At 54.7% G+C, this 22,876-nt stretch overlaps 1 protein-coding gene across 2 annotated transcripts in view; it reads left to right on the forward strand.

Moving 5' to 3' along the window:
* The window catches only part of PDE9A (phosphodiesterase 9A), a 121,194-nt gene that overhangs the window by 87,951 nt on the left and 10,367 nt on the right, over nt 1-22,876 (forward strand). For both annotated transcript variants that reach the window (XM_030806192.1, XM_030806194.1), the window contains 7 exons: nt 141-225; nt 7,491-7,572; nt 10,369-10,443; nt 15,491-15,577; nt 18,097-18,201; nt 18,591-18,673; nt 19,821-19,977. In XM_030806192.1, coding sequence (XP_030662052.1) covers nt 141-225; nt 7,491-7,572; nt 10,369-10,443; nt 15,491-15,577; nt 18,097-18,201; nt 18,591-18,673; nt 19,821-19,977 — 674 coding nt within the window. The remainder of the gene's footprint in view (nt 1-140; nt 226-7,490; nt 7,573-10,368; nt 10,444-15,490; nt 15,578-18,096; nt 18,202-18,590; nt 18,674-19,820; nt 19,978-22,876) is intronic.

The raw sequence follows: 22,876 nt of genomic DNA on the forward strand, positions 1-22,876 counted from the left end.
TAGCCGGGGCAGGTGTGGGGACCTCTGCCCTGAGGCATTTTCCTCCCTGGGAGCCACAGGGAGCCCTTAGTTACCAGCCTTTAGAGATCCTCCGCATTCGTCCGTGGTAACCCCCTTGCTGTCTCTCTCTCTGTCACCAGTGGAAGGACTAAAAGTGGTGGAGATTGAGAAATGCAAGAGTGACATTAAGAAGATGAGGGAGGAGCTGGCGGCCAGAAGCAGCAGGTAGGGTCTGCGCTGGGGCCACGGGCAGCCGGGCCTGGGGAGGGCTCCCCGTACCAGTTGGGCTGGGGCTGTGGGCTTTGTTTCTCTAAAAGAAAGGCTGGTGCAGTTCGGTACAGTTCAGGCTTGGGAGAGTGCAGTCTGGAGTCAGCCACCTTGCTTGTGACCTGCTTGTCAGTGGTGTGACTTTCTTCTAACAAAAGAGCACACATGGGCCGGGCATGGTGGCTCACACCTGTAATCCCAGCACTTTGGGAGGCCGAGGTGGGAGGATCACCTGAGGTCAGGAGTTCAATACCGGCTTGGCCAACATGGTGAAACCCCGTCTCTACTAAAAATGCAAAAAGTAGCCAGGCATGGTGGCACATGCCTGTAACCCCAGCTACTTGGGAAGCTGAGGCAGGAGAATCGCTTGAACCCAGGAGGTGGAGGTTGCAGTGAGCTGAGATCGCGCCACTGCACTCCAGCCTGGGCTCGACAGAGCAAGACTCTGTCTCAAAAAAAAAAAAAAAAAAAAAAAAAAAAGGCACATATGGGAGATAGGGGCTGGGAAGATGATTTCAGAGAAGAGTCCTCCTCCTGCAGATCCAAGCCTTAGGAGCAATGTATCCAGCTTGGAATAAGTTGATATCCACTTTTAAAGACAGAACAACAAGAGGAAAAAGGCATTAGGGGAGGAGCCTCCTGGTGCCTCCAGGGACCCTGTTCCCTGTGTGATATTCCCACTTGGTTGCGTTCCAGCGAGGGCTCCAGCACTGGGGACACAGAAGGCATTCTCCTGGGAACAGGCGTCCTTCGCAGGCGCTGCGGGGGGCCCAGTGAGCTGTGACTCGTGGGGAAAATGCCCCAGTCTCCACGATGCCGCCTCCAAAGTCAGTTTTGTGTACAGCAGGACTCTTTACTGGAGCCAGGGTCAGGACACGTGTGGATGAACCACGACCAAACTGGGGATGGAAATGCCGGTAGCAGCAAAGAGACGGCGGTGATGATGAGCAGAGCACATGCATTGAGGCACTTACCGTGTGCGGGTGCTGTGCTGAGTGAGGGGCACACAGGACCCGCTCACACCTCCGGGCTTTGCCTCCATTCCCGCTGGTGCCAGCCCAGAGACCACAGGCATATGATGTGGCTCGTGGTTCCCCAGAGTGCCACTGCCCGGCCTCAGTGGGATTTAATGGGGACTAATGAACTGAGAAACAGCCCTGTGCAATTGCACTGAGTTGTCTCAGGGCCACCAGGCACGCTGACGATCATTCTCTGATTTTAAAATTGAGGGCAATCTGCTTAGTGAGGGAGTGTGGCAGGTGGAAGGGTCTCAGAGGCAGAAGGTGAAGGGAAAGCCGGCGGGCCTTGTCTGGTCCCCTCAAAGCCCCGGGGGCCTGGCCTCGGCATGGGCTCAGGGACGAAGGCCGAGCGGAAGGAAGCAGGTCTTGTCTGAATCACATGAGAGCCTGTCCAACAGGGACCATGCCACGTGTCTGTCCCACGCACTCATGGGCTCATTTGGAGTTAGGGATGTCTCAGCCCAATTGACAGGGGAAGTCAGGGCCACAGTTTGTGACCGTGGAAAGCTGTGAGTGAACAATCCATCTTCGTCACTCCTGTGGTAGGAGGCTCTTTAAAGGACGAGAGACAGAGTCTCTCATTTGTGAGCCGAGGAGGAGCTCCCAAGTTGCACACGGGCGGCCACACAGCTGGGGCCCCACGGCTGGGACCTGGCAAGGCTGGGACCCGGCTTGGCAGCCTCAGACACACCAGCACCTTCCCCTGTGGCACCGCCTTGGCCGTGGGCTCTACGTCGCTTGGTTCAGCCCTCTGGCTGTCCCCTGTGCCCCAGGTGCCACGGCTGCTTTGGCAGGAGGGTGGTGATCCAGGGTGGTGCTGCCTGGCCGGGTTCCCTCTGCCCAGAGCCAGGCGGAGATGGGTTGCCTCACGCTGGGGCTGCGGGTGTAGCAGGGCCAGCCTTTCCAGCCCCACCAGCAGCAGCACGAGGGGTAGAGGACAAAAATTGAGTTCTAGTCTTCGGCCTGAAACCAGACTCCCTGAACAGCGGCCTCTGGGCTCCACATGGGTTGGGGAGCTCCACCGCCCCAAGGCGTGTGTCTGGAGCCGGGCCATGCCTCCCGGAGCTGCCCCCAGCTCCTCACCTACAGCTGTGTGTCCCTGAGCGCTTTCTGGAGGTGTTTGTAGGATGCAGCCTCTTATCCCTTAAACGACTGCATTTACTGCCCACCCACAGCAGCAGGAGTGAGTGGAGAGACAGCCTCCGGCCTCACAGGTCTTGCCGCTGCCGTGCCTGATGGGCACTCGCTCTGTAGAAAGCAAGGCGAGTGCTCGGATCACACGTCGCTCCTGGCGTGGTTTCTGGTGTGCACTGGTCCTGCGGGTCAGGTTGCAGGGGGGGAAATTATTTTTATCAAAGTTGTAGTCATTTCCTGGGGCTGCGTAATGAATTCTCATAAACTGGGCAGCTTAAAACAATAGAAACATATCCCCACATAGTTCTGGAGGCCACAAGTCCAAAATCAAGGTGCCAGCAGGCCCTGCCACCTCTGAAGGCCCCATGGGAGGGTCCTTCCTGGTCTCTCTTGGCCTCTGGTGGCTGCTGGCGGCATTCTCTGCCTGCTTCTTCACCTGGTGCTCGCATCTGTTCTGTCCAAATTCCCCCTTTTTGTAAGGACACCCATCCTATTGGAGTAGGGGTCACCCTCCTCCAGGATGACATCACCTTAACTACATCTGCAACAGCCATGTCCCCAAATGAGGTCACTGTCACAGGCAGCAGGGTTCGGACTTCAACATATGACTTTTGGGGGGAGATATACTTCAGCCCATAACACACCACGTGGGAGGATAACACCAATTTCAGAGCACGCAGAGGAAGCCACCAGGAACTCCAGTGAGACGTCAGCCCCCAGGTGCCCGTCAGGCACACCAGGCTGCGGGGGGCACCTGGACCCATCTGAGTAACAGAGGCGCATCCACACTTCCCCCAGGAGTACATTTTTAGAACCCACAGCGCCATAAACCAAAGACAAGGAGACTTCCTGGTTCCCCGTCAGCTTCTGGAGGCAGCGTTCTCAGCTGACAGCCCTGGCAGCCTCCCCTGTAGGTGACAGACAGGTAAATGGGACTCTTGCATCCAAAACGGAACAGGGTAAAAATTCTCAAGTGTCATCGACACATTGAGAAAAAACAAATCCAGCCTCCTGGGCTCTGGTCTCATCCCCAGCCGCGTCATGTGCCCTCGTCGCCACACATGAAACCCCTTCCTGTTTCTCTGTGTAGAAAGGAACTCAGAATAGAGACACCGAGCTATTCTTGTTGTCCCTTTTGTCTTTGTCAACAGCAGAGTTACGTCTTACTCATGAGAGCCCTGTAGCAATGTGGGGACCCTGGGACCAGTCTCATTAAGCTGGGACTTCCCCGGATGGCTGGGGAGAGGAGCTGCAAAAGGCGGGGTGGGGTGGGGGGCCTTCCTGAGATGGCAGCCCAGCCACAGGCCAGCGTTCTTGCCTCTGGGAAGAGAATAAAGGCCCCAGACAGGGTGGAGCTAGCTCAGCCCTGTGCCACACAAATGGCCAGTGTGAGCCTGAAATGTGGAGCCACATTCAGCCCACACAGCACACCCCGGTGGGGCCTCGGAGCCAGGGGCCTGGATCTACCAGAAGCTGCCCCTTGGGAACAGCAGTGGCATCGGGGTCTGGCACACAGCACCCGGGAGCAGGTGGCCATCCCCTGACACTCACGGGTTAGGTTTCTCCTGCTTTTGCCTCAAAGAGGACAGAGGTCCAACTGCCAGCCTACATTTAGGGCAGGGGCAGGGGCAGGTCTACCCCAGGGGACACGGCCACTCTGGCCCCCAGCACTGTGCCAGGCAGAGAGCAGAGCATGGAATGTGGGGTTCACCCAGAGCTGGGTAGCCTGCAGGAGGCTGGGGTGGCAACTGAGGGCTCAGCATTCATCCCAAACAAATGGCCTTGCCCACTGGCCTAAGCCCCAGAGAAGGGGGATGGGGACCCCAGGAAATGAAAGCAAAAATAAGCTCCAAATAGGATGAAAAGAAAGAGCTCCATGCCAGCTGCTCTGTTTGCTGAAGATGCTGGTTCCCGTGGCAACGGGGCGCGGAGAGAGGGGCTGCCTGGCCATGCAGGGTCAGTGGGCCCCAGCAGACCCTCCTCTGCTCCCAGCTCTGGTATCTGCAAGGAAACAGCAGGATTCCAGCAGTCAAACTGTCTTGCTTGGTGAAGATTTCCATAACCCTCCTGGGGAATGCAGGAGACTTACAGAGACAACACATGCGCGAATGTTTACACAAAAGAGGTTAAAAGCAGCAAAGAAATCATCATCGTGCCATCTATTTTTTTAACTCCACAGAAAGTGTTCGTTACTGCTCAGAAATGTGTAAATGGAATTTCTCGTTTACTGGATGACAATGGCAATCATTTGATTGGTGCATTTTGTTGGTTGGTTTTGTTAATACTTTGCTGAATCTGTTAGCATCCCCCCTTACACATCAAACTGTGGTAGCAACTCTAATGGGTTTTGCAAGCATGAAACAGAGGGAAGGGCTACCAAATGGATCTCTGTTGAGTGGTGGTTATCACGGGGAAGAGACAGCAGCATGCCGAGAAAATAACACTGAAGGCTCTTTTTCCAGAAAGGAAAGAGATTGATTATTCTAGTTTCGAAAATAGCACAGGCTCATTGGGAAACCTCCAAACTATACTGAAGGGTGGGCACCGGTCATGACAACAGCCGGCAATGTCCCCCCAGTTTAAACCTGGACACGAGGCCTTCTAGATGTTTTTCTGTACATAGATACCTTGTTTTGAAAAACAACTAAACCATGCTGTTTTGTAGTCTTTGTTTTACTAGTGGCATTGTGAGCAATAAATAGATTAAATTTTAACCAGCGTACAGCTCATAGATTTTCCCAGAAGGCCACAATCAAGCACTGTTTTTAAACCTACCGAATGCACTCTTTCTTCCTCGTAGCATGGCATTTTTCGGCATTCGCTTTCAGTACGCACTGTGCAAAGCATTCTTATTTTCCCTTTTCATGTAAAGTTTCCTCACTTGGCATAATATCCATGATTATCCTCCTAATGGCATAATAGTCCATCACGCGGATGCACTGTGGTGATTTTAACCACTTCCCATTTGGGGACATTCAGGTGGCTTCTAGTCGGTTTTGTGTTTTTTGTTACAACAGATCACACCACAGTGAATACCTGTGTGCATAGAGCTGTTTGTTCCTGTTGAATTCTTGGCTTCAGATAAATTCCCCAGGATATATATCTATGCGGGTTTAAAGGATACGAATTTCTATGTGGCTCTTACTGTGCAGTATTAAATTGCTTTCCCAGAAGAAGGGGCTTTATTTACAAATCGCAGGAGCTTCTGCTGCATTTAGCTCCCTGAGTGCCCCCCTAGCCTGGTGAATGTCACACAAGCCAGGCGTGACCCCCACCCACCATCGTCCAAGTACACAGGGAGCCTGTTCACTTCCAAGCAAGTTCACACCCACAGGGTATGAACCCAGATTGGCCCAGCCCCCTGGTGCACTCTGCTGCAGGGGCCCCAGAGCGGCCAGGCCTCCTGAGGCAGCTGCTCCTCATTCAGCCTCTGGGGACCACCCTGAAGCCAGCACACTGCCCATCCGGAAGGTGGCTTTCCTCCGAAACACGCCTGGCTCACTTTGCCCTGCTCCTATGTGGGATACCTCGATACCGAGTGCTAAACAAAAACAGGGTCAGACAGAAAACTCATCTGCTAACATTACATGTAACACGGAAAGTTGGAAACATTCTAAAAGTCCATCACTGGGAACTGGATTGCTAACGTGTGCTACGCCCACACCCTGGAGAAACTTGGAAAATGAAGCTAAGCTCTGTGGAGCAACTTGGGATGAGTTCATGATATGTTAGATGACAAAGCAGGTTGCAGCAGAGTGAATTTGGTGCAATTCCATCTTTGTTTAAAAGTACAAAGGGGCTGGGCACAGGGGCTCACGCCTGTAATCCCAACACTTTGGGAGGCGGAGGCGGGTGGATCGCTTGAAGTCAGGAGTTCAAGACCAGCCTGGCCAACATGGTGAAACCCCGTCTCTACTAAAAATACAAAAATTAGTCAGATGTGGCAGCATGCACCTGTAATCCCAGCTACTCAGGAGGCTGAGGCATGAGAATCGCTTGAACCCGGGAGGCAGAGGTTGCAGTGAGCCAAGATTGCACCTCTGCACTCCAGCCTGGGCAACAGAGTGAGACTCTGTCTCAAAAAAAAAAAAAAAAAGTACAAAGGGGTGGGGTGCAATGGCTCACGCCTGTCATCCCAACACTTTGGCAGGCTGAAGCAGAAGGATCGTTTGAACCCAGGAGTACGAGACCAGCCTGGGTAACAGAGCGAGACCCCATCTCTACAAAAAATAAAAATTAAAATATTGTTAAAAGGTATAAGCGGCCACCCATGTGTGTCCACACTTCAAAACATTCTGGAAAGATACACCAAACTATCAGAAGTGATTTCCAGAGTATGGGATTCAGGGAAATAAATGGGTAAAGTGAGGACTTTGGTTTTCATATTTTGGTTTTTTTTTTTACTTCACTTGTGTGTTGTTTAGATTTTTTAGAATAAGAATGTTTTCGTTTTGAAAACATTAGGAAAAGGTGTTTTAGAAGCTTATCTAAAAGAAAAGATAGCCCTCAACATCTGACTTTTTTTTTTTTTTTTTTTTTTTTTTGAGACAGAGTTTCGCTCTTGTTGCCCACACTGGCCAGGCTGGCGTGCAGTGGCACAATCTCTGCTCACTGCAAGCTCCGCCTCCTGGGTTCAAGCAATTCTCCTGCCTTAGCCTCCCGAGTAGCTGGGACTACAGGCACATGCCACCACGCCCAGCTAATTTTTGTATTTTTTTTTTTAATAGAGATGAGGTTTCACCATGTTGGCCAGGATGGTCTCAATCTCCTGACCTCATGATCATCCCGCCTCGACCTCCCAAAGTGCTGGGATTACAGGCATGAGCCACTGCGCCCTGCCCCAACATCTGACTTTCTGTATGTTTTTCAAGAGTCCAGTGTGAGGTCAGAGGTCAGGCAGGTCATCGGGGATTTTGCTTCAAGTGAGTTGCTACTGCCCTGACTTCTTTCCCACGGCAAATAAGACCACACAGGGCTTGGGGGTTTGGGTTTGTCGCTTGCTTTGCTGTGCTGAGGGCTTCACCAGACTGAAACAGCAGGACCACAGCTCATCTCTGCTCCTCTCTCTAGGACCAACTGCCCCTGTAAGTACAGTTTTTTGGATAACCACAAGAAGTTGACTCCTCGACGCGATGTTCCCACTTACCCCAAGGTAAGATGAGATTCCAGCCCAGAAGAAGCTGTGGCTGTGTCCCCAGCCCCACGCCCAGCCCTGTGGCCCTGCAGCCAGACCCTGCTGTGTGCACGTTCACATCAACAGCCCCTCCCAGCCCTGGGCTGCGGACAGTGAGGGTTACTCTAAGGCAAAGTATTTTTTCTCTTTGACATTTGTTTAGCAAAAGTGATCCCAGACCATACCTTCCCCTGCAAGGACATAATAGCTCCGTGCTGCTGTCTGCCCGGCCCCGGGAGCTGACCTTGGTAAACAGTTTTTACACTCAAATGTTACTTGAAAGAACTTTAATGTTTAACTAAATTTTTTAAAATCCACTCCATTGGCCCTCGTCTCTGAGCAATTCTTAGTTGTCCTGGCAAGTTTTGCTCTTTTGCACAAAAGTGTTCTTAGTTCTAAGAGAAGCTATGATGTTGGTGAAGTAGCAATGGAGTTTTTGAAATAATGACAAAAGGAGGGTCTCGAGATGCTGGTCACCCGCTCAATGCCTTCAGCTGGGAAGCAGGCAAAATCCCGGCCCACCTGCTTTTTTTTTTTTTTTTTCTTTTTGAGACAGAGTTTTGCTCTTGTTGCCCAGGCTGAAGTGCAGTGGCACAATCTCGCTCACTGCAACCTCTGCCTCCTGGGTTCAAGCAATTCTCCTACCTCAGCCTCCCAAGTAGCTGGGATTACAGGTGCCCGTCACCATGCCCAGTTAATTTTTTTGTATTTTTTTAGTAGAGACAGGGTTTCACCATGTTGGCCAGGTTGGTCTTGAACTTGTGACCTCAGGTCATCTGCCCACCTCGGCCTCCCAAAGTGCTGGGCCACCGCACCCAGCCCGGCCCACCTGATTTGTAATGTGCTCTCGTGCTAAGATTCAGGGGGCACAGGTTCCACAGACAGCAGAGGCCTGGGCTGCACACAGGTGGGCTCTGCCACTGCCTGCGGTTCAAGCAATGGCAGAGCCTTCCACAGCCTCCATGTGGGTCACTGGTGTCCATTAGTCAGTGATTCTATCCACGCGGTTCCAAACAATGTCCTGGATATTGTCAGGTTCTGGGGGGATTTTTGGGTTTTTTTTTTCTTTTGATACTGAGTCTCACTCTGTCACCCAGGCTGGAGTGCAATGGCATGATCTCAGCTCACTGCAACCTCTGCCTCTCAGGTTCAAGTGATTCTCCTGCCTCAGCCTCCCGAGTAGCTGGGATTACAGGCACCCACCACCATGCCCAGCTAATTACTGTATTTTTAGTAGAGACGGTGTTTCACCACGTTGGCCAGGTTGGTCTTGAACTCCTGACCTCAGGTGATCCACCCACCTCGGCCTCCCAAAGTGCTGGGATTACAGGCGTGAGTCACTGTGCCCAGCCTTATCTGAGGTTTTTGAATGGAGACTGGTGCCTTTTTCCATTGGAAAATATGCCCCGCGCTTCTCAGGATCCTGTCCCAGGGAGCCATGAAGCACAGCCTAGATCCAAAATAAAAGGTGTCAGCCCTCCAGATCCGTCCCCTTACAAAAAACAAAAAAAAAAATATCCAGTAAGACCTAGGAGAAGACTGTGCAATACCAAAGCAGTGTTCTTGTCTTCTGTATAAAACCACAGCCTTCTGTCCTTGTGACAGCTTAACCTAAAGCCTGATGTCCTCAGAAGCAACCCCAGGGCACCGGCTGCAACAGCAGGTCTGCTCTTCTAGCTCTCAGCAGAAACCAGGGATGGGTTCCAGACAGGAGCATCTCAGAATAACTTCTTAGCTGGTATTTCAATTGATGGCAAGTGAATTTTACCCCTGCACTTCACTTTATTGCCCTTTTTTTTAATTATTATTTTTGAGATGGAGTCTCGCTCTGTCACCCAGGCTGGTGTGCAGCAGTGGTACGATCTCGGCTCACTGCAACCTCCACCTCCTGGGTTCAAGCAATTCTCCCGCCTCAGCCTCCCAAGTAGCTGGGATTACAGGCACCTGCCATCATGCCTGGCTAATTTTTGTATTTTTGTAGAGTTGGGATTCCACCATGTTTGCCAGGTTGGTCTTGAACTCCTGACCTCAGGTGATCCGCCCACCTTGGCTTCCCAAAGCACTGGGATTACAAGCATGAGCCACCATGCCCAGCTATTGTCCATTTTATCATCAGGCTTGTTGAGGTCTAATTTACGTGCAGTAAAGTTATTTAGGCTTGGAGTACAGTGAATTTTGACAAACTTGTTTCATCCTGTGACCTCCACCACAAGCAAGATATGGAACATTTCTGTCACCCCAAACCCTCCCCTCTGCCCCCCTCGCCCTGCCTCTGGCATCCACTGATGGGATTTCCAGCCATAGCGTTGGCCCTTTCCAGAAGTGTGTGGCCTGTCTGATGCAGGTGCCTTAGAAAGAGAACAGGAGAAGCTGGGTGTGGGGGCTCACACCTGTAATCCCAACACTTTGGGAGGCCGAGGTGGGTGGATCACCTGAGGTCAGGAGTTCGAGACCAGCCTGGCCAACATCGTGAAATCCCCGTCTCTACTAAAATTACAAAAATTAGCCAGGCATGGTGGCAGGCACCTGTAGTCCCAGCTACTTGGGAGGCTGAGGCACAAGAATCACTTGAACCCAGGAGGTGGAGGTTGCCGTGAGCCAAGATCGTGCCACTGCACTCCAGCCTGGGCAACAAAGTGAGACTCCACCTCAAAAAAAAGAAAAAAAAGAAAGGAAGAAAAAGAGAACGGGAGAAAGAGGAGAAACATCCCAGCATGCACATTGCTGTCACAGGCCCACGGTGCCTGGTTAACATGGAACTCCTGTCCTTTCTAGTACCTGCTCTCTCCAGAGACCGTCGAGGCCCTGCGGAAGCCGACCTTTGACGTCTGGCTTTGGGAGCCCAACGAGGTAAGCGCGGGGCTTGCGGGCACCACGTCCCGGAGGGAGGCAGCTCAGGATCATGGACCCCAGTGGGACCACCCCCGTCGCTCTTCCTCCTTCATGCTTTCTCCTCTCCTTTTTAAAGACTGTAAAAAAAAGAAAAAAAAAAACTTGTTTTGCCAGGTTTTAGTTGAAACTAACTAACACTTTATAGCAGGGCCCAGGAGACCTCACAGCAAGGGGATTCTGTGAGTGGGGGAGACACAGCTGTCAGGGGCAGGGAGCCTCCACCCAGGGCTCCTGATGGTGCTGGGCTCCCTGAGCCATCTGCTCACCCTGCAGACCCTCACGCACGTGGGTGGCAGCCCTGTGCTGCAGAACACCCCTGCCAGGAGCAAATCTCTCCTCAAGGAAGGGGCTGCGGTCAGAGTACTCTGCTCTGAGAGCAGTGTCTGCAAAGGCAAGGCACAGGCAGCCGGCTGACCCAGGTAAGTGGACATGTGGGATTCTGGGAACTGTGTCACCTTCTGCAGCAAGGCTTGAGGCCAGGAATTCCAGACTAGCCTGAGTGATATGGTTTGGCTGTGTCCCCACCCAAATCTCACCCTGAATTGTCATAATCCCCACGTGTCAAGGGCAGGGCCAGGTGGAGATCTTGAATCATGGGGGCAGTTTTCCCCATACTGTTCTCGTGATAGTGAGTAAGTCTCACGAGATGTGATGGTTTTATAAATGGGGGTTCCCCTGCACACGCTCTCTTGCCTGCTTCCATGTAAGTGACTTTCTCCTTCTCTGCCATTCGCCATGATTGTGAGGCCTCCGCAGCCACGTGGAACTGTGAGTCCCTTAAAACTCTTTTTCTTTATAAGTTACCCAGTCTCAGGTATGTCTTTATTAGCAGTGTGAGAACAGACTAATACGCTGGGCAACAGAGCAAGACCTCATTGCTACAAAAAAAAAGTGTTAAAATTCCTATTTGCTGAAAAATACAAGAATGGGGAATTTTTGGTTTCATCTCATTGGCTAATAGACCCTCTTTTCACATCCCAAAAAATGAAAAAGTTCCCTCATTGCAGACCTCGGGCTCAGCTGTTTTCAACCCACCAAAATCTAAGGACGTTTTCCTGTTTGTCAGCAACACAGAAAATGCACAAGGCTGCTCAGCAAGCTCACATGTGCTCTTTGACAAGCTCGGCTGCAGCGATGTCTCTGCAAAGGGCAGAAAGTGGGATCTTGCCTCTTGGCACCCCTGAGGCCAGGTTGCTGATACCTGGGGCACTGCCCTCTCCTAAGTGAACCTCTTTCATGTGCATGGTCTCCCAGCAGGAGAAAAACTGCAGCACCAGCCAGAAAAGCAAAGCTGAAGCCTCCACTCCCCCCCCCAAGTTCACCCGAGAAGAGCAGCAGGCGGCCAGTCCCAGGGGCTGCACTGCTGCAAACCTGCTCAAAACCTCCAGCCACCACATGGCAACTTGCTCCCCAGCTCTGAGAGTGCAGGACCGGGGCACAGAGACGACAGGAGAAGTGGCTTTAAATATGCAGCACGACTGTCTAGGTCAACGCACAACAAGAAAGGGCCCCGGGTGTGGGAGATGCAAGGAGTGAAAGGGAAGCTCAGAAGAGATGTGTTGGCGCTGCTGGCCTGCACAGCCCCCAGGGTCCGTGCACAGCCCCCAGGGTCCGTGCACAGCCCCCAGGGTCCCTGCACAGCCCCCAGGGTCCCTGCACAGCCCCCAGCGTCCCTGCACAGCCCCCAGGGTCCCTGCACAGCCCCCAGCGTCCCTGTACAGCCCCCAGGGTCCGTGCACAGCCCCCAGGGTCCCTGCACAGCCCCCAGGGTCCCTGCACAGCCCCCAGGGTCCCTGCACAGCCCCCAGCGTCCCTGCACAGCCCCCAGGGTCCCTGCACAGCCCCCAGGGTCCCTGCACAGCCGCTGAGATTGGGCGGAGCAAGTCCACGGCAAGCAGACACCGCGGACGGTTAGAGCACATGGACTCCTGCTCCCAGCCTGTGGGCAAGCGCCGTACCTCAGCATCATGTAGAAAAATCACCATCTCCAAAGTCATTTTGACCTCAGCCTGCTGGGAGGAAGAGCCAAGCCAGGGGCCACTGATGGCAAAGTGCCTGCGTGGAAACTGGCACTCGCTGTCTTTTCTGCCACCTTCTACCAGGGAACCTTTTGAGCGCGGGCCACTGTGACTGGGGAGGTGGGGCTTGCCCCACGAAGCTGAGGGATCTGTGTCTCCATAATAGAAAGGCCACCTCTCCTCTGATCACAGAGTGGATTCACAGGTGTTCTCGGGGCTGGCAGGTGGGCAAGGCAGACAGCTCCCGGCAGCTGGACTCAGCCTCTGGGTAGCATCTCCCACGGCCCATGGCTTCTGCCCAGCAGATCTCAAGGGCACCCCAGGAGACCAATGAGTGTTCCAGTGCTTCCAAGAAGTATCTAGCTGCCTGCGTGTGAGAATGCAGAGATGCCCAAGACAGCAGCCTTGGCCTCTGGCAGATCTAGGGATGCCAGGAATTTTGGAGTGTGAGTGGCAAAGAGGGACAACTAAAGGGACACGCATGAAAACAGCCCACTCGGCCCCACAAAACTGCATCTGGCTGCCCATGAGGCAGCTGGCACTCAGAGAACGTCAGGGCCCCTGAAGGTGATCACCTCCCTCCCTTCCAGCAGGGGCGTCTCTGCTTTTCTCCGAGTGGTTCGACCCAGTGTCCTGCCCATGACAGAGGGCATGACTTCAGGCTGCTGTGTCCTCCCATCTGTTAGGGCCTCTGAGGGCCCAGGGCTGTGACCCGTGAGCATGGCCTGCCTCTATCAAGTGCAGAGCTGGAAGGCTGCAGGAGCCTCCCCCGTCATCTCATGAGTCCCCCACTCAAGACCATGCAGCTCACTCAGACCAGGACCCGCCACCACTTGCGAGAGCTGCTGGCTCACTCGCGCCCGCCCGGGGCTGAGGACTGCATATGCAGCCACAGATGCATCCGGCCCTGCTGCCCCACAGCCTCTATGAAGGCCTTGTAAGCGGCACCAGGTGGCTCTGTCTGCCGATCGGCATCCCCTCTCGACTGATTTCACAGCAGACGCTTCTGCCTTTCAAGACTGCCTTGAACAACATCTGGGCTGGTTAGGTGGAGGGCGAGGAGTTTCCAGGTTGCAGCCCCTGTGGTCCTAAGGGCCGGCGTCCAGGATGGTGGGGGGGCTAGCAGCTCTGGGCAGCGAGAACCCTGGCTGGGTGATCCAGGCGGCCGCTGACCAGCGGCCTGGGAGCCAGCCCTCCTGTCCTCACGTAGGGCCCCATCTCCAAAAGCCAGTGTGGTGCCCTGCACATTATCCAACCTACATCTGTACTGTCTCCCCAAGGAAAACGAGTGTGTGGTTCACGTGCTTTAAGGACGTTTCCCAGGTGACATTCCAAGCTCCCATCTGTGGCCGCATGTGGGGGAGTTTCCAGTTTTCCAGATGGATTTCCTGTGATGCCAGAGAACCCTCCGCCTCCTTCAGAGCCATCTCATCAATGCAGTGATCGCAAGCTTTGATTTACAAAAACTCGCCTCCCTTGCAGCATTTCCAGGTTTCACACACGGTGTAACAAGTAAAAATGGATTTTTGGGCAGCACGCCCTGTCCTAGTTCGCTGAGGCTGCCATAACAAAGTACCAGAGACTGGGGTGGCGTCAGCAGCAGCAGTTGATTCCTCAGTTCTGGAGCTGGAAGTCCGAGATCAACGTGCTGCCAGGTTCGGCTTCTCCGGAGGCCTCGGTCCCTGGTGTGCAGATGGCCGCCTTCTTGCTGGGTCCTCATGTGGCCTGTTCTCTCTGCACACGCATCCCAGGTGCTCTTCCTCCTCTAATGAAGACACTAGTCCCATGGGACCAAGGCCTCACCCTGACTGGATGGAACCTTCATTACCTCCGTAAAGGCCCCATCTCCAAATAGCTCACTGGGGTCGGGGCTTTACCACGTTGACCTGGGGAAGGGGGCAATTCAGTTCGTAACATGCCCTTTTGGGAAGAGAAAGTCAGGCAATGAGCAGACGCAGGCAGGAAGCCACGCCGGGCTCCAGCAGGGATGGCCCAGTGCCCTGCACAGGCAGCAGGCAGCTGGGCTGGAGGTGGGCACAGGTGGGGGACCCTTGGCGGAGGACACCTACCAGGTGTGTCTAAACTGCCCCTTTCCTGCACATCTTCCTTCTCACTGGACTCCCCACCCAAGACCTGCTTTTTCCAGAAATCAAAGCTCACTTTGGTCAAACCCTCGTTTTTAAAAATCACTTCATCGTTTCCTCCCTAACTTAATTAGCTCCAAAGCACTGAGCTGTATTGAAATAGATCACCGCAATGACAATAAATCCTCTTTGGGACTGAAAACAAAATCTATTTCAACTTCACCAGGGATATTGATAGAAGACAGGGCTCCATGAAAAAGGGTTGGGAGGAGTGGCTTGCTGGGGCAGGGGCCGCATCTGGGCACTGCAGTTAAGACGTTAAAGTATCTCCAGTCCCAGTGGGGCCCCAGATGAGCACAGTTCAGCATTTCTGGATGTAAATTGTCAAAGCTCCTTCGGTCCGCAGCCTCGGGCAAGGAAAGGGCCTTTCTGTCTGTGACGCCACCTGTGCTCAGTTGTGCACCGGATGAGACTGTGTCCTGGAACCCTCAGCTGTGATATTGATCCACTGAGACTGTTTTTCATCTAGTAGAAATCAATAAATTCCTTTTTGGTGCAGGGTTTTGTGAACAGGTGCACTCTCTCACCCAGTCGCCGTCCTTTCTAAGAATTCTCCTTGACTTCGGAACTGGCCTTCCACGCCCCAGGATCCACCCGCCAGGAGACCCCCAGTGTGCTCTCAAACCCCCACCCATCTGGGTGGCCTGGAAAGGCTGGTCTGAAGACCTCTCCTCCCATGTCTGCCAACCAGGCTTTGCTCTCCAGGGACTTTCTGGGAGGGGGAGAACCTACCTCCTGCCAACAGCCCTGCTGGCACTCCGAGGACGGCAGAGGGAAGGAAGCCAGGGGCTGGGGAGCCGGCCACACGACTGCTCAGTGCCCATCCTTCTCCTGTGCCCACAGATGCTGAGCTGCCTGGAGCACATGTACCATGACCTCGGGCTGGTCAGGGACTTCAGCATCAACCCCGTCACCCTCAGGAGGTGGCTGGTGAGTGCCAAACCCGCCTTCGGTTCTTCCCGGGCACATGCTTTCATCCAGTTCCACAGGAATGGAGGGAATGGATCACCAGGGCACCTTCCGGATGGCACTGCGCTCCCCATGGGCAGAGGTGACATTTCCCCAGGAGTTCTGTGAGGACGCTCAGCCCGTCTCTGTTCCTCCTTCCACCAAAACCTTCTTTACGCCTGAGCTCCTGCTCTGATAAGCAAGGAAATAGTGAGACTCTGGCATCATCAAGCGAAGCAGCATGTCCTAAAGCAGTGGTGTGTGGGGGCGTGTGTGTGTGTGTGTGTGTGGGAGCGTGTGTGTGTGTGTGTGTGGGTGGGTGTGTGTGTGTGTGTGTGTGGGAGCGTGTGTGTGTGTGTGGTGTGTGGGGGTGTGTGTGTGTGTGTGTGTGTGTGGGAGCGTGTGTGTGTGTGTGTGTGTGTGTGGGAGCGTGTGTGTGTGTGTGTGTGTGTGTGTGTGTGTGTGGAGCGTGTGTGGTGTGTGTGGTGTGTGTGTGTGTGTGTGTGTGTGGGAGCGTGTGTGTGGTGTGTGTGTGTGTGTGTGTGTGGGAGCGTGTGTGTGTGTGTGTGTGTGTGTGGGGTGGGGGCGTGTGTGTGTGTGTGTGTGTGTGTGTGTGGGAGCGTGTGTGTGTGTGTGTGTGGTGGTGTGTGTGTGTGTGGGAGCGTGTGTGTGTGTGTGTGTGTGTGGTGTGTGTGTGTGTGTGGGAGCGTGTGTGTGTGTGTGTGTGGGAGCTGTGTGTGTGTGTGTGTGTGTGGGAGCGTGTGTGTGTGTGTGTGTGTGTGTGTGTGGGAGCGTGTGTGTGTGTGTGTGTGTGTGTGGGAGCGTGTGTGTGTGTGTGTGTGTGTGGGAGCGTGTGTGTGTGTGTGTGTGTGGTGTGTGTGGGAGCGGTGTGTGTGTGTGTGGGTGTGTGTGGTGTGTGTGTGGGAGCTGTGTGTGTGTGTGTGTGGGAGCGTGTGTGTGTGTGTGTGTGTGGAGCGTGTGTGTGTGTGTGTGTGTGTGGGGGGTGTGTGGTGTGTGTGTGGGAGCGGTGTGTGTGTGTGTGTGTGTGGGAGCTGTGTGTGTGTGTGTGTGTGTGTGGGAGCTGTGTGTGTGTGTGTGTGTGTGTGGGAGCATGTGTGTGTGTGTGTGTGTGTGGGAGCGTGTGTGTGTGTGTGTGGGAGCATGTGTGTGTGTGTGGTGTGTGTGTGTGGTGTGTGGAGCATGTGTGTGTGTGTGTGTGTGTGTGTGTGGGAGCTGTGTGTGTGTGTGTGTGTGTGGGAGCTGTGTGTGTGTGTGTGTGGAGCATGTGTGTGTGTGTGTGTGTGTGGCGTGTGTGTGTGTGGGAGCGTGTGTGTGTGTGTGTGTGTGTGTGGGAGCGTGTGTGTGTGTGGGGGGGGAGCATGTGTGTGTGTGTGTGTGTGTGGTGAGTGTGTGTGTGTGAGAGTGGTTGGGGTGTGGATGTGGTGTGTGTGAGTGTGGGGGGTGTCTGCATGTGTGTGGATGTAAATGTGTGGGAGCGTGTGTGTCAGTGTGGGGTGTGAGTGTGAGCATGGGGGTGTCTGAGTTTAGGGGTGGGTGTGTGTGAATGTGGGGTGTGTGAATGTGGGGTGGGAGTGTGTGGGGTGAGAGTAGGAGTGTGGGCGTGTGCATGTGTATATCTGGATGTGGGGGTGTTGTGTGTGGGTGTGTGTGGTGGTGTGTGTGGAGGGTGTGTGTGTGGATTTGTGGGGTGTGTGTGGAGGTGTGTGGTGTGGTGTGGAGGTGGTGTGGAGATGGGGGGTGGTGTGAGTGTGTGTGAGGGGGGGGGTGGGGGGGGGGGGGGGGGGGGGGGGGGGGGGGGGGTTGGGGGGTGTGTGTGAATGGGGTGGGAGTGTGTGGGGTGGGAGTAGGAGTGTGGGCGTGTGCATGTGTATATCTGGATGTGGGGTGTGTCTGTGTGTGGGGTGTGAGGGTGTGTGTGCATGTGTGTATCTGGATGTGGGGGTGTGTGATTGTGGGTGTGTGCATGTGTGTGTGGATTTGGGGTGTGTGAGTGTGTGGAGTGTGGGTGTGGGTATGTGCATGTGGGTGTCTGCCTGTGTGAACATGTTTAGCAGCAGGTTTTTTTAATGAAATATTGCTCAGAACCAAATATTAAAAGCCTATTAAAGGTTTCATGGAGATTGGGGACCCAGAGCTCCCTCTTGGAGTCTCCCCTCCCCCATCCCCTAACTTTATGCCCCCTGTGGCTCCTCAGACACCTCCGGGGAGACCCCAGTCCTTGACTGCAAGGTGAAAACCCCTGGTGGGAGCTCTGTCCCCACTCCTGCCCCGAGTGCCGTGGCGTGGCCCACTGGACGTTCTCAGGGTCCCTGTGTCACCTCATTGGTACCTGTGGTAAACATGAGAACACTGTTGACCTCTGGTTGGGATGAGGGTTTGGCAGAGAATGTTCAAATCAGTGCACAGCCTTCTGGGTGGCTTTGGGAGGAGAGGTGGGCGGGCCCAGGCACAAGGTGACTCGGACTCCCTGCCTCCCACAGCTCTGCGTCCACGACAACTACAGAAACAACCCCTTCCACAACTTCCGGCACTGCTTCTGCGTGGCCCAGATGATGTACAGCATGGTCTGGCTCTGCAGTCTCCAGGTGGGTCCTGCCCGCTGCACACCCAGACCTCCACTCTCGGGGGTCAGACGGAGGCCCCTTCCAGGGAGCGGCAGCCCCATCCCACCAAGAGAGCCACAGGCGTGGGGTCCCCAGCCGCTCTGCCCCTCCTGGGGAAGCACCCCCACCCACCGTTGTCAGTCACCCCATGGGCGAGGCTGCTCCTAGGATTACATGAGCAGGTGCGTCCCCGACCTGGTCACCCCTCCACCCCCACAGGCAGGCCGGTCCTCTCCCACCACGCCAGGAGACTCCAGATGGCTGCAGGGTCCTTTGTCCCCCGCTTACCACTCACCCAATTCCACCCCCCTCACCCCATCCCACCCTCCGAGTGAAGAGAGCAAACACCTACGCCCTGTTTTCCAATCCAGGAGAAGTTCTCACAAACAGATATCCTGATCCTAATGACAGCGGCCATCTGCCACGACCTGGACCATCCCGGCTACAACAACACGTATGTACAGGATTTTCTCTTTTTTTCCTTTTAAAAGGCACCCTGGCTACTGGAGGGAACCTGTCAGCCCAACCCTCAGAGCAGTTCCCAGATGGAGCTGTCAACGACGGCCTCCCAGCCCCAGCTCTGCCTCCACTGACACAGCTCCTGGCTTCTCGACTTTGCCCAGGGCCTTGGGTCTCCCCGGAGTAGGAACTTGCAGGATTATCAAACCCCGGGGGGGCTTTCCTACCCCGTGTGGGCCTGGCTCCAGGCTCAGGTGCACGGCAGGGCCCTGGCCCCGCCGGCGCCTTCTCCACCCCAGGCAGGGAGCAACACCTGTCCGCACACACGGTTGGGGGCTCCACATGCCCTTCTCAGGAGCTCACCTCTCCCTGGGCAGGCTCCCAGCTGGCTTCCACAGGGAAAGCCCAGGCAGGGGCCACAAGAGAGAGACAGAAAAGGGACTGCAGAGGGACAGGAGGTGGGTGTGAGGTGTCCCTCGTGGGGCCGGGGATCAGAAGGACAGACCGTTGCTCCACTCCTGCCTCCAGGGGCACAGAGTTCCGCCCCGTGTGACGGACAAGGTCCAGGCTGTGGGCTTGGGTTTGTGTCTGCAGTGGCGCAGCAGCTCTCTCTGTTGAATTGTGTGTGTGTGTGGTGATGTCATCACATGCCTGAGAGCTCTGCTGCCATGTGTCAGCGCCTAGTGGGTTCTGAGGTGCGGCTGTCAGCGCCCCTCCCGGGGCCATCACCATGCACACCCATCTGTTCCCTTTCTGCTCATTGCACACTCACAGCGGCCAGCACAGCACAGGCCAGCAGAGGCCTTGACCACAGCATCCCGGTGAACCTCAGCCTCGTTCTGCCCACCTGCCTCTGGCACCTGGTGACGTTTGATAATCTCACAAGAGGCCGTGATGCCTCAGGGCCTGTCCTGAGGCTTCCTCAGAGGTGTCTGACTGGTGGGACTGCGGGAGCATGGGGACGTGCAGTTGCAGGGGCAGCCGAGCGGCAGGGCCGGGGCAGGGCACAGGCGGCTCCCCCAGCCCCCACAGCACTTTCTCCTGACTCTACTCACTCCGCTTACATGCCTGGGTGTTGCTCCCCAGTGCAGGTGCCTGGTGAGGGCGCCTGAGCCTCCCCTCACCCTCTCCTTGCCTCCCAGGTACCAGATCAACGCCCGCACAGAGCTGGCGGTCCGCTATAATGACATTTCACCGCTGGAGAACCACCACTGCGCCGTGGCCTTCCAGATCCTCGCCGAGCCCGAGTGCAACATCTTCTCCAACATCCCAGCCGATGGGTTCAAGCAGATCCGACAGGTGCGTGGGGTGAGGGCCCTCTCACCGGAGTGGGGGCACATTCAGGGACAGAGCAGCCCCCACTCTCCATTGGCTGGAGGCTCCCAGAAGCTCCTGGCCGCAGCAGTGCCCCGGGGACCCAGGGGAACCCCTCCCTCCTTCCCCACCTCCTCCAGGGCCCAGAGTGGAGCCCCGAAAAGAGGGTACCCTCGCCATGCGCACGTGTATCCCACTGACCTGCACTTCCCAGCCTCTATTTAATTCAGCCTTCACTGGCTCCCTTTCAGATAAATCTTTGTCCCTCTTCCAGCCCAAGAAACTGAGGCTTAGCAAAGGTAGGGGCCTGCCCAAGGAGGGGACAGGCCCTGGACAGACACATCTGCTGCATCCAACGTAGGAGAGCTGCCCCCTGCCCCATAACCCCAGCTCCTGTCACCTGCCACCCACAGCCCAGTCAGGCTCCTTCCTTTTATTTATTTATTTTTTTTCTTTTGAGACAGAGTCTCGCTCTGTTGCCCAGGCTGGAGTGTAATGGCATGATCTTGGCTCACTGCAACCTCTACCTCCTGGGTTCAAGCAATTCTCCTGCCTCAGCCTCCCAAATAGCTGGGATTACAGGCGGGCACCACCACGCCTGGCTAATTTTCGGTATTTTTAGTAGAGACGGGGTTTCATCATGTTGGCCAGGCTGGTGTTGAACTGCAGACCTCAGGTGATCCACCTGCCTCGACCTCCCAAAGTGCTGGGATTACAGGCATGAGCCATAGTGCCCGGCCGCCCCTTCCGTTTTAGATAAGGGGGCTTTCTGCCTCTCAGGGCGTGATGGGAGGAGAGTGAGAGGACATCTGCATACAAGGAAGATGACCCGGTCCACCTGCCCCAGACAAACACCTCCAGCTCACTGAAATAACACCCCCTTCCACACGGGAATTCCTCATCAAACCCTCACTCTCTGACATTTGCAGGGGAGGGAAGCTCTCGGAGTAAACTCTGGGAGAAATGCGTTGGGTTGAATAGTAGCATCCTTCAAACAAGGTCCACCTCCCGTGAATGCGATCTTATTTGGAAAAGGGTCTTTGCATTTGTACTTGTTAAGATCTCCAGATAAGATCAGTGTGGATGGTCAAGGGGGCCCTAAATCCAAAGACTAGTGGATGAGACAGAGGAGAAAACAGCCCAGACACAGAGGAGAAGGCCGCATGAAGATGCGGTGATTGGAGATTTGAGTGACACAGCCCCAAACCAAGGGACTTCGGGGCCCCCAGGAGCAGGAGGAGACAAGGAAGGACCCTCCCCTGGAGTCTTCTGAGAGAGCAGGGCCCTGCCCACTCCTTGATCTTGGTTCTGGCCTCCAGCACTGTGAGAGAATGAGTTTGTGGTTTTAAGCCGCCTAGTTTGTGGTACTTCGTGTGGCGGCCCCAGGACACTCACCCAGGGCACCGTCTTCTGCCGTTACACAAGGCAGACCTCAGCCATTCGAAGTCTAAGTGGCTTCCTTCCAGAGGCAGCAACAAAGACTGTCTGGACTCCAGCTCTGGAAAAATACTCACCGCCCTCCCAGAGTGCGGCTGAGCCTCCCTTTATCAGAGAGCAGCAGCCTCGTCGACCGTGGCTTTCCAATTTGTCTACGCTTCCAGGAAGTTCAAAGCCCAGTGTAAAAAACTGAAGTCAGTGAAGCATTTGGGGAAGCTCTGAGGAAGCAGCATGCTCCCCGGGACGGGGCCCTGAGGGATCACGGCCTCTCGCGAAATTGTCAAATGTCACCATGTGCCAGAGGCAGGTGGGCAGTGACCAGGCACGGGGCAGTGGTTCACTGGGATGCTGTGGTCAAGGCCTCTGCTGGCCTGTGCTGTGCCGGCCGCTGTGAGTGTGAAATGAGCAGGAGAACAGATGGGTGTGCATGGTGATGGCCCCGGGAGGAGTGCCAACAGCCGCACCTCAGAACTTACTCGGCGCTGACATACGGCAGCAGCACTTTCGGGCCTGTGATTACATCATTGCACAAACATACACAATTCAACAGACAATTTACAGTAATTATTGAATCGCCGGTTCCCAGTACAGTTATCTCCCCTTTATCTATAGGCTCTCTGGCCTCTCCTCCATGTTTGTGCCCCTCCCCAACCTGCAAGCAGGTGCCCTGCGTGGCTACGATAAACTGTGGTAAATCTTCGTCTGCAGAAGGTCAAGGGGCAACCGTGAAGAGAGAACACTGCATCTGCCACTGCTACCCCAGCGGGGAGCTCCTCCAGGGACAGGACCTGGGGAATCAAAGCAAGTGAATGCCCCTTAGTGTAGGCCTCGTCCCACTGAGCCATGTCGGAGAGCATCCCGCAAGAGAAGGAGGCGGCACCTGATTGGAGGAGCAGCCACTCTGCACACGGGATTGTTCTCGTGCCCAGCCACCATGGGGACACACCAGCATTGGCCTGCTTCAAATGCTTCACTGACTGCAAAATATGACTCTCCTCTGGGGGTAAAATTAGTTGTCCCACTTTTTTAGTAATATATTTTGTCATGGAAGATTTCAGGAATAACTGAATAAATGCTTCACTAATAACACAAATGTTTACAGGAAAATTGAATAATTCAAGATGCAAGTGATGCCCCCCCCAAAAAATATATACATACATTTGAAATGACCTAGATGGATGGGTTTGGGTTTTGTATCTGATGCTTATGGTCTTATTTTCTTGGAAGAGGAAAACATCATACCTGGCACAGAGATGTGTTCTGTAAATGCTTGTGGGGTGGGTGGGTGGATGGGTGGGTGGGTGGATGGATGGATGGATGGATGAATAGATAGGTGGATGGGTGGATGGACAAATGGAAGGGTGGATGGATGGAAGGACAGATGGGTGGGTAGATGGATGGATGGATGGGTGGGTGGATGGATGGGATGGACAGATGGATAAATGGA

This window comes from Nomascus leucogenys, chromosome 25 (assembly GCF_006542625.1).
Source record: "Nomascus leucogenys isolate Asia chromosome 25, Asia_NLE_v1, whole genome shotgun sequence".
In the NCBI taxonomy this organism is placed as follows: Eukaryota; Metazoa; Chordata; class Mammalia; order Primates; family Hylobatidae; genus Nomascus; species Nomascus leucogenys.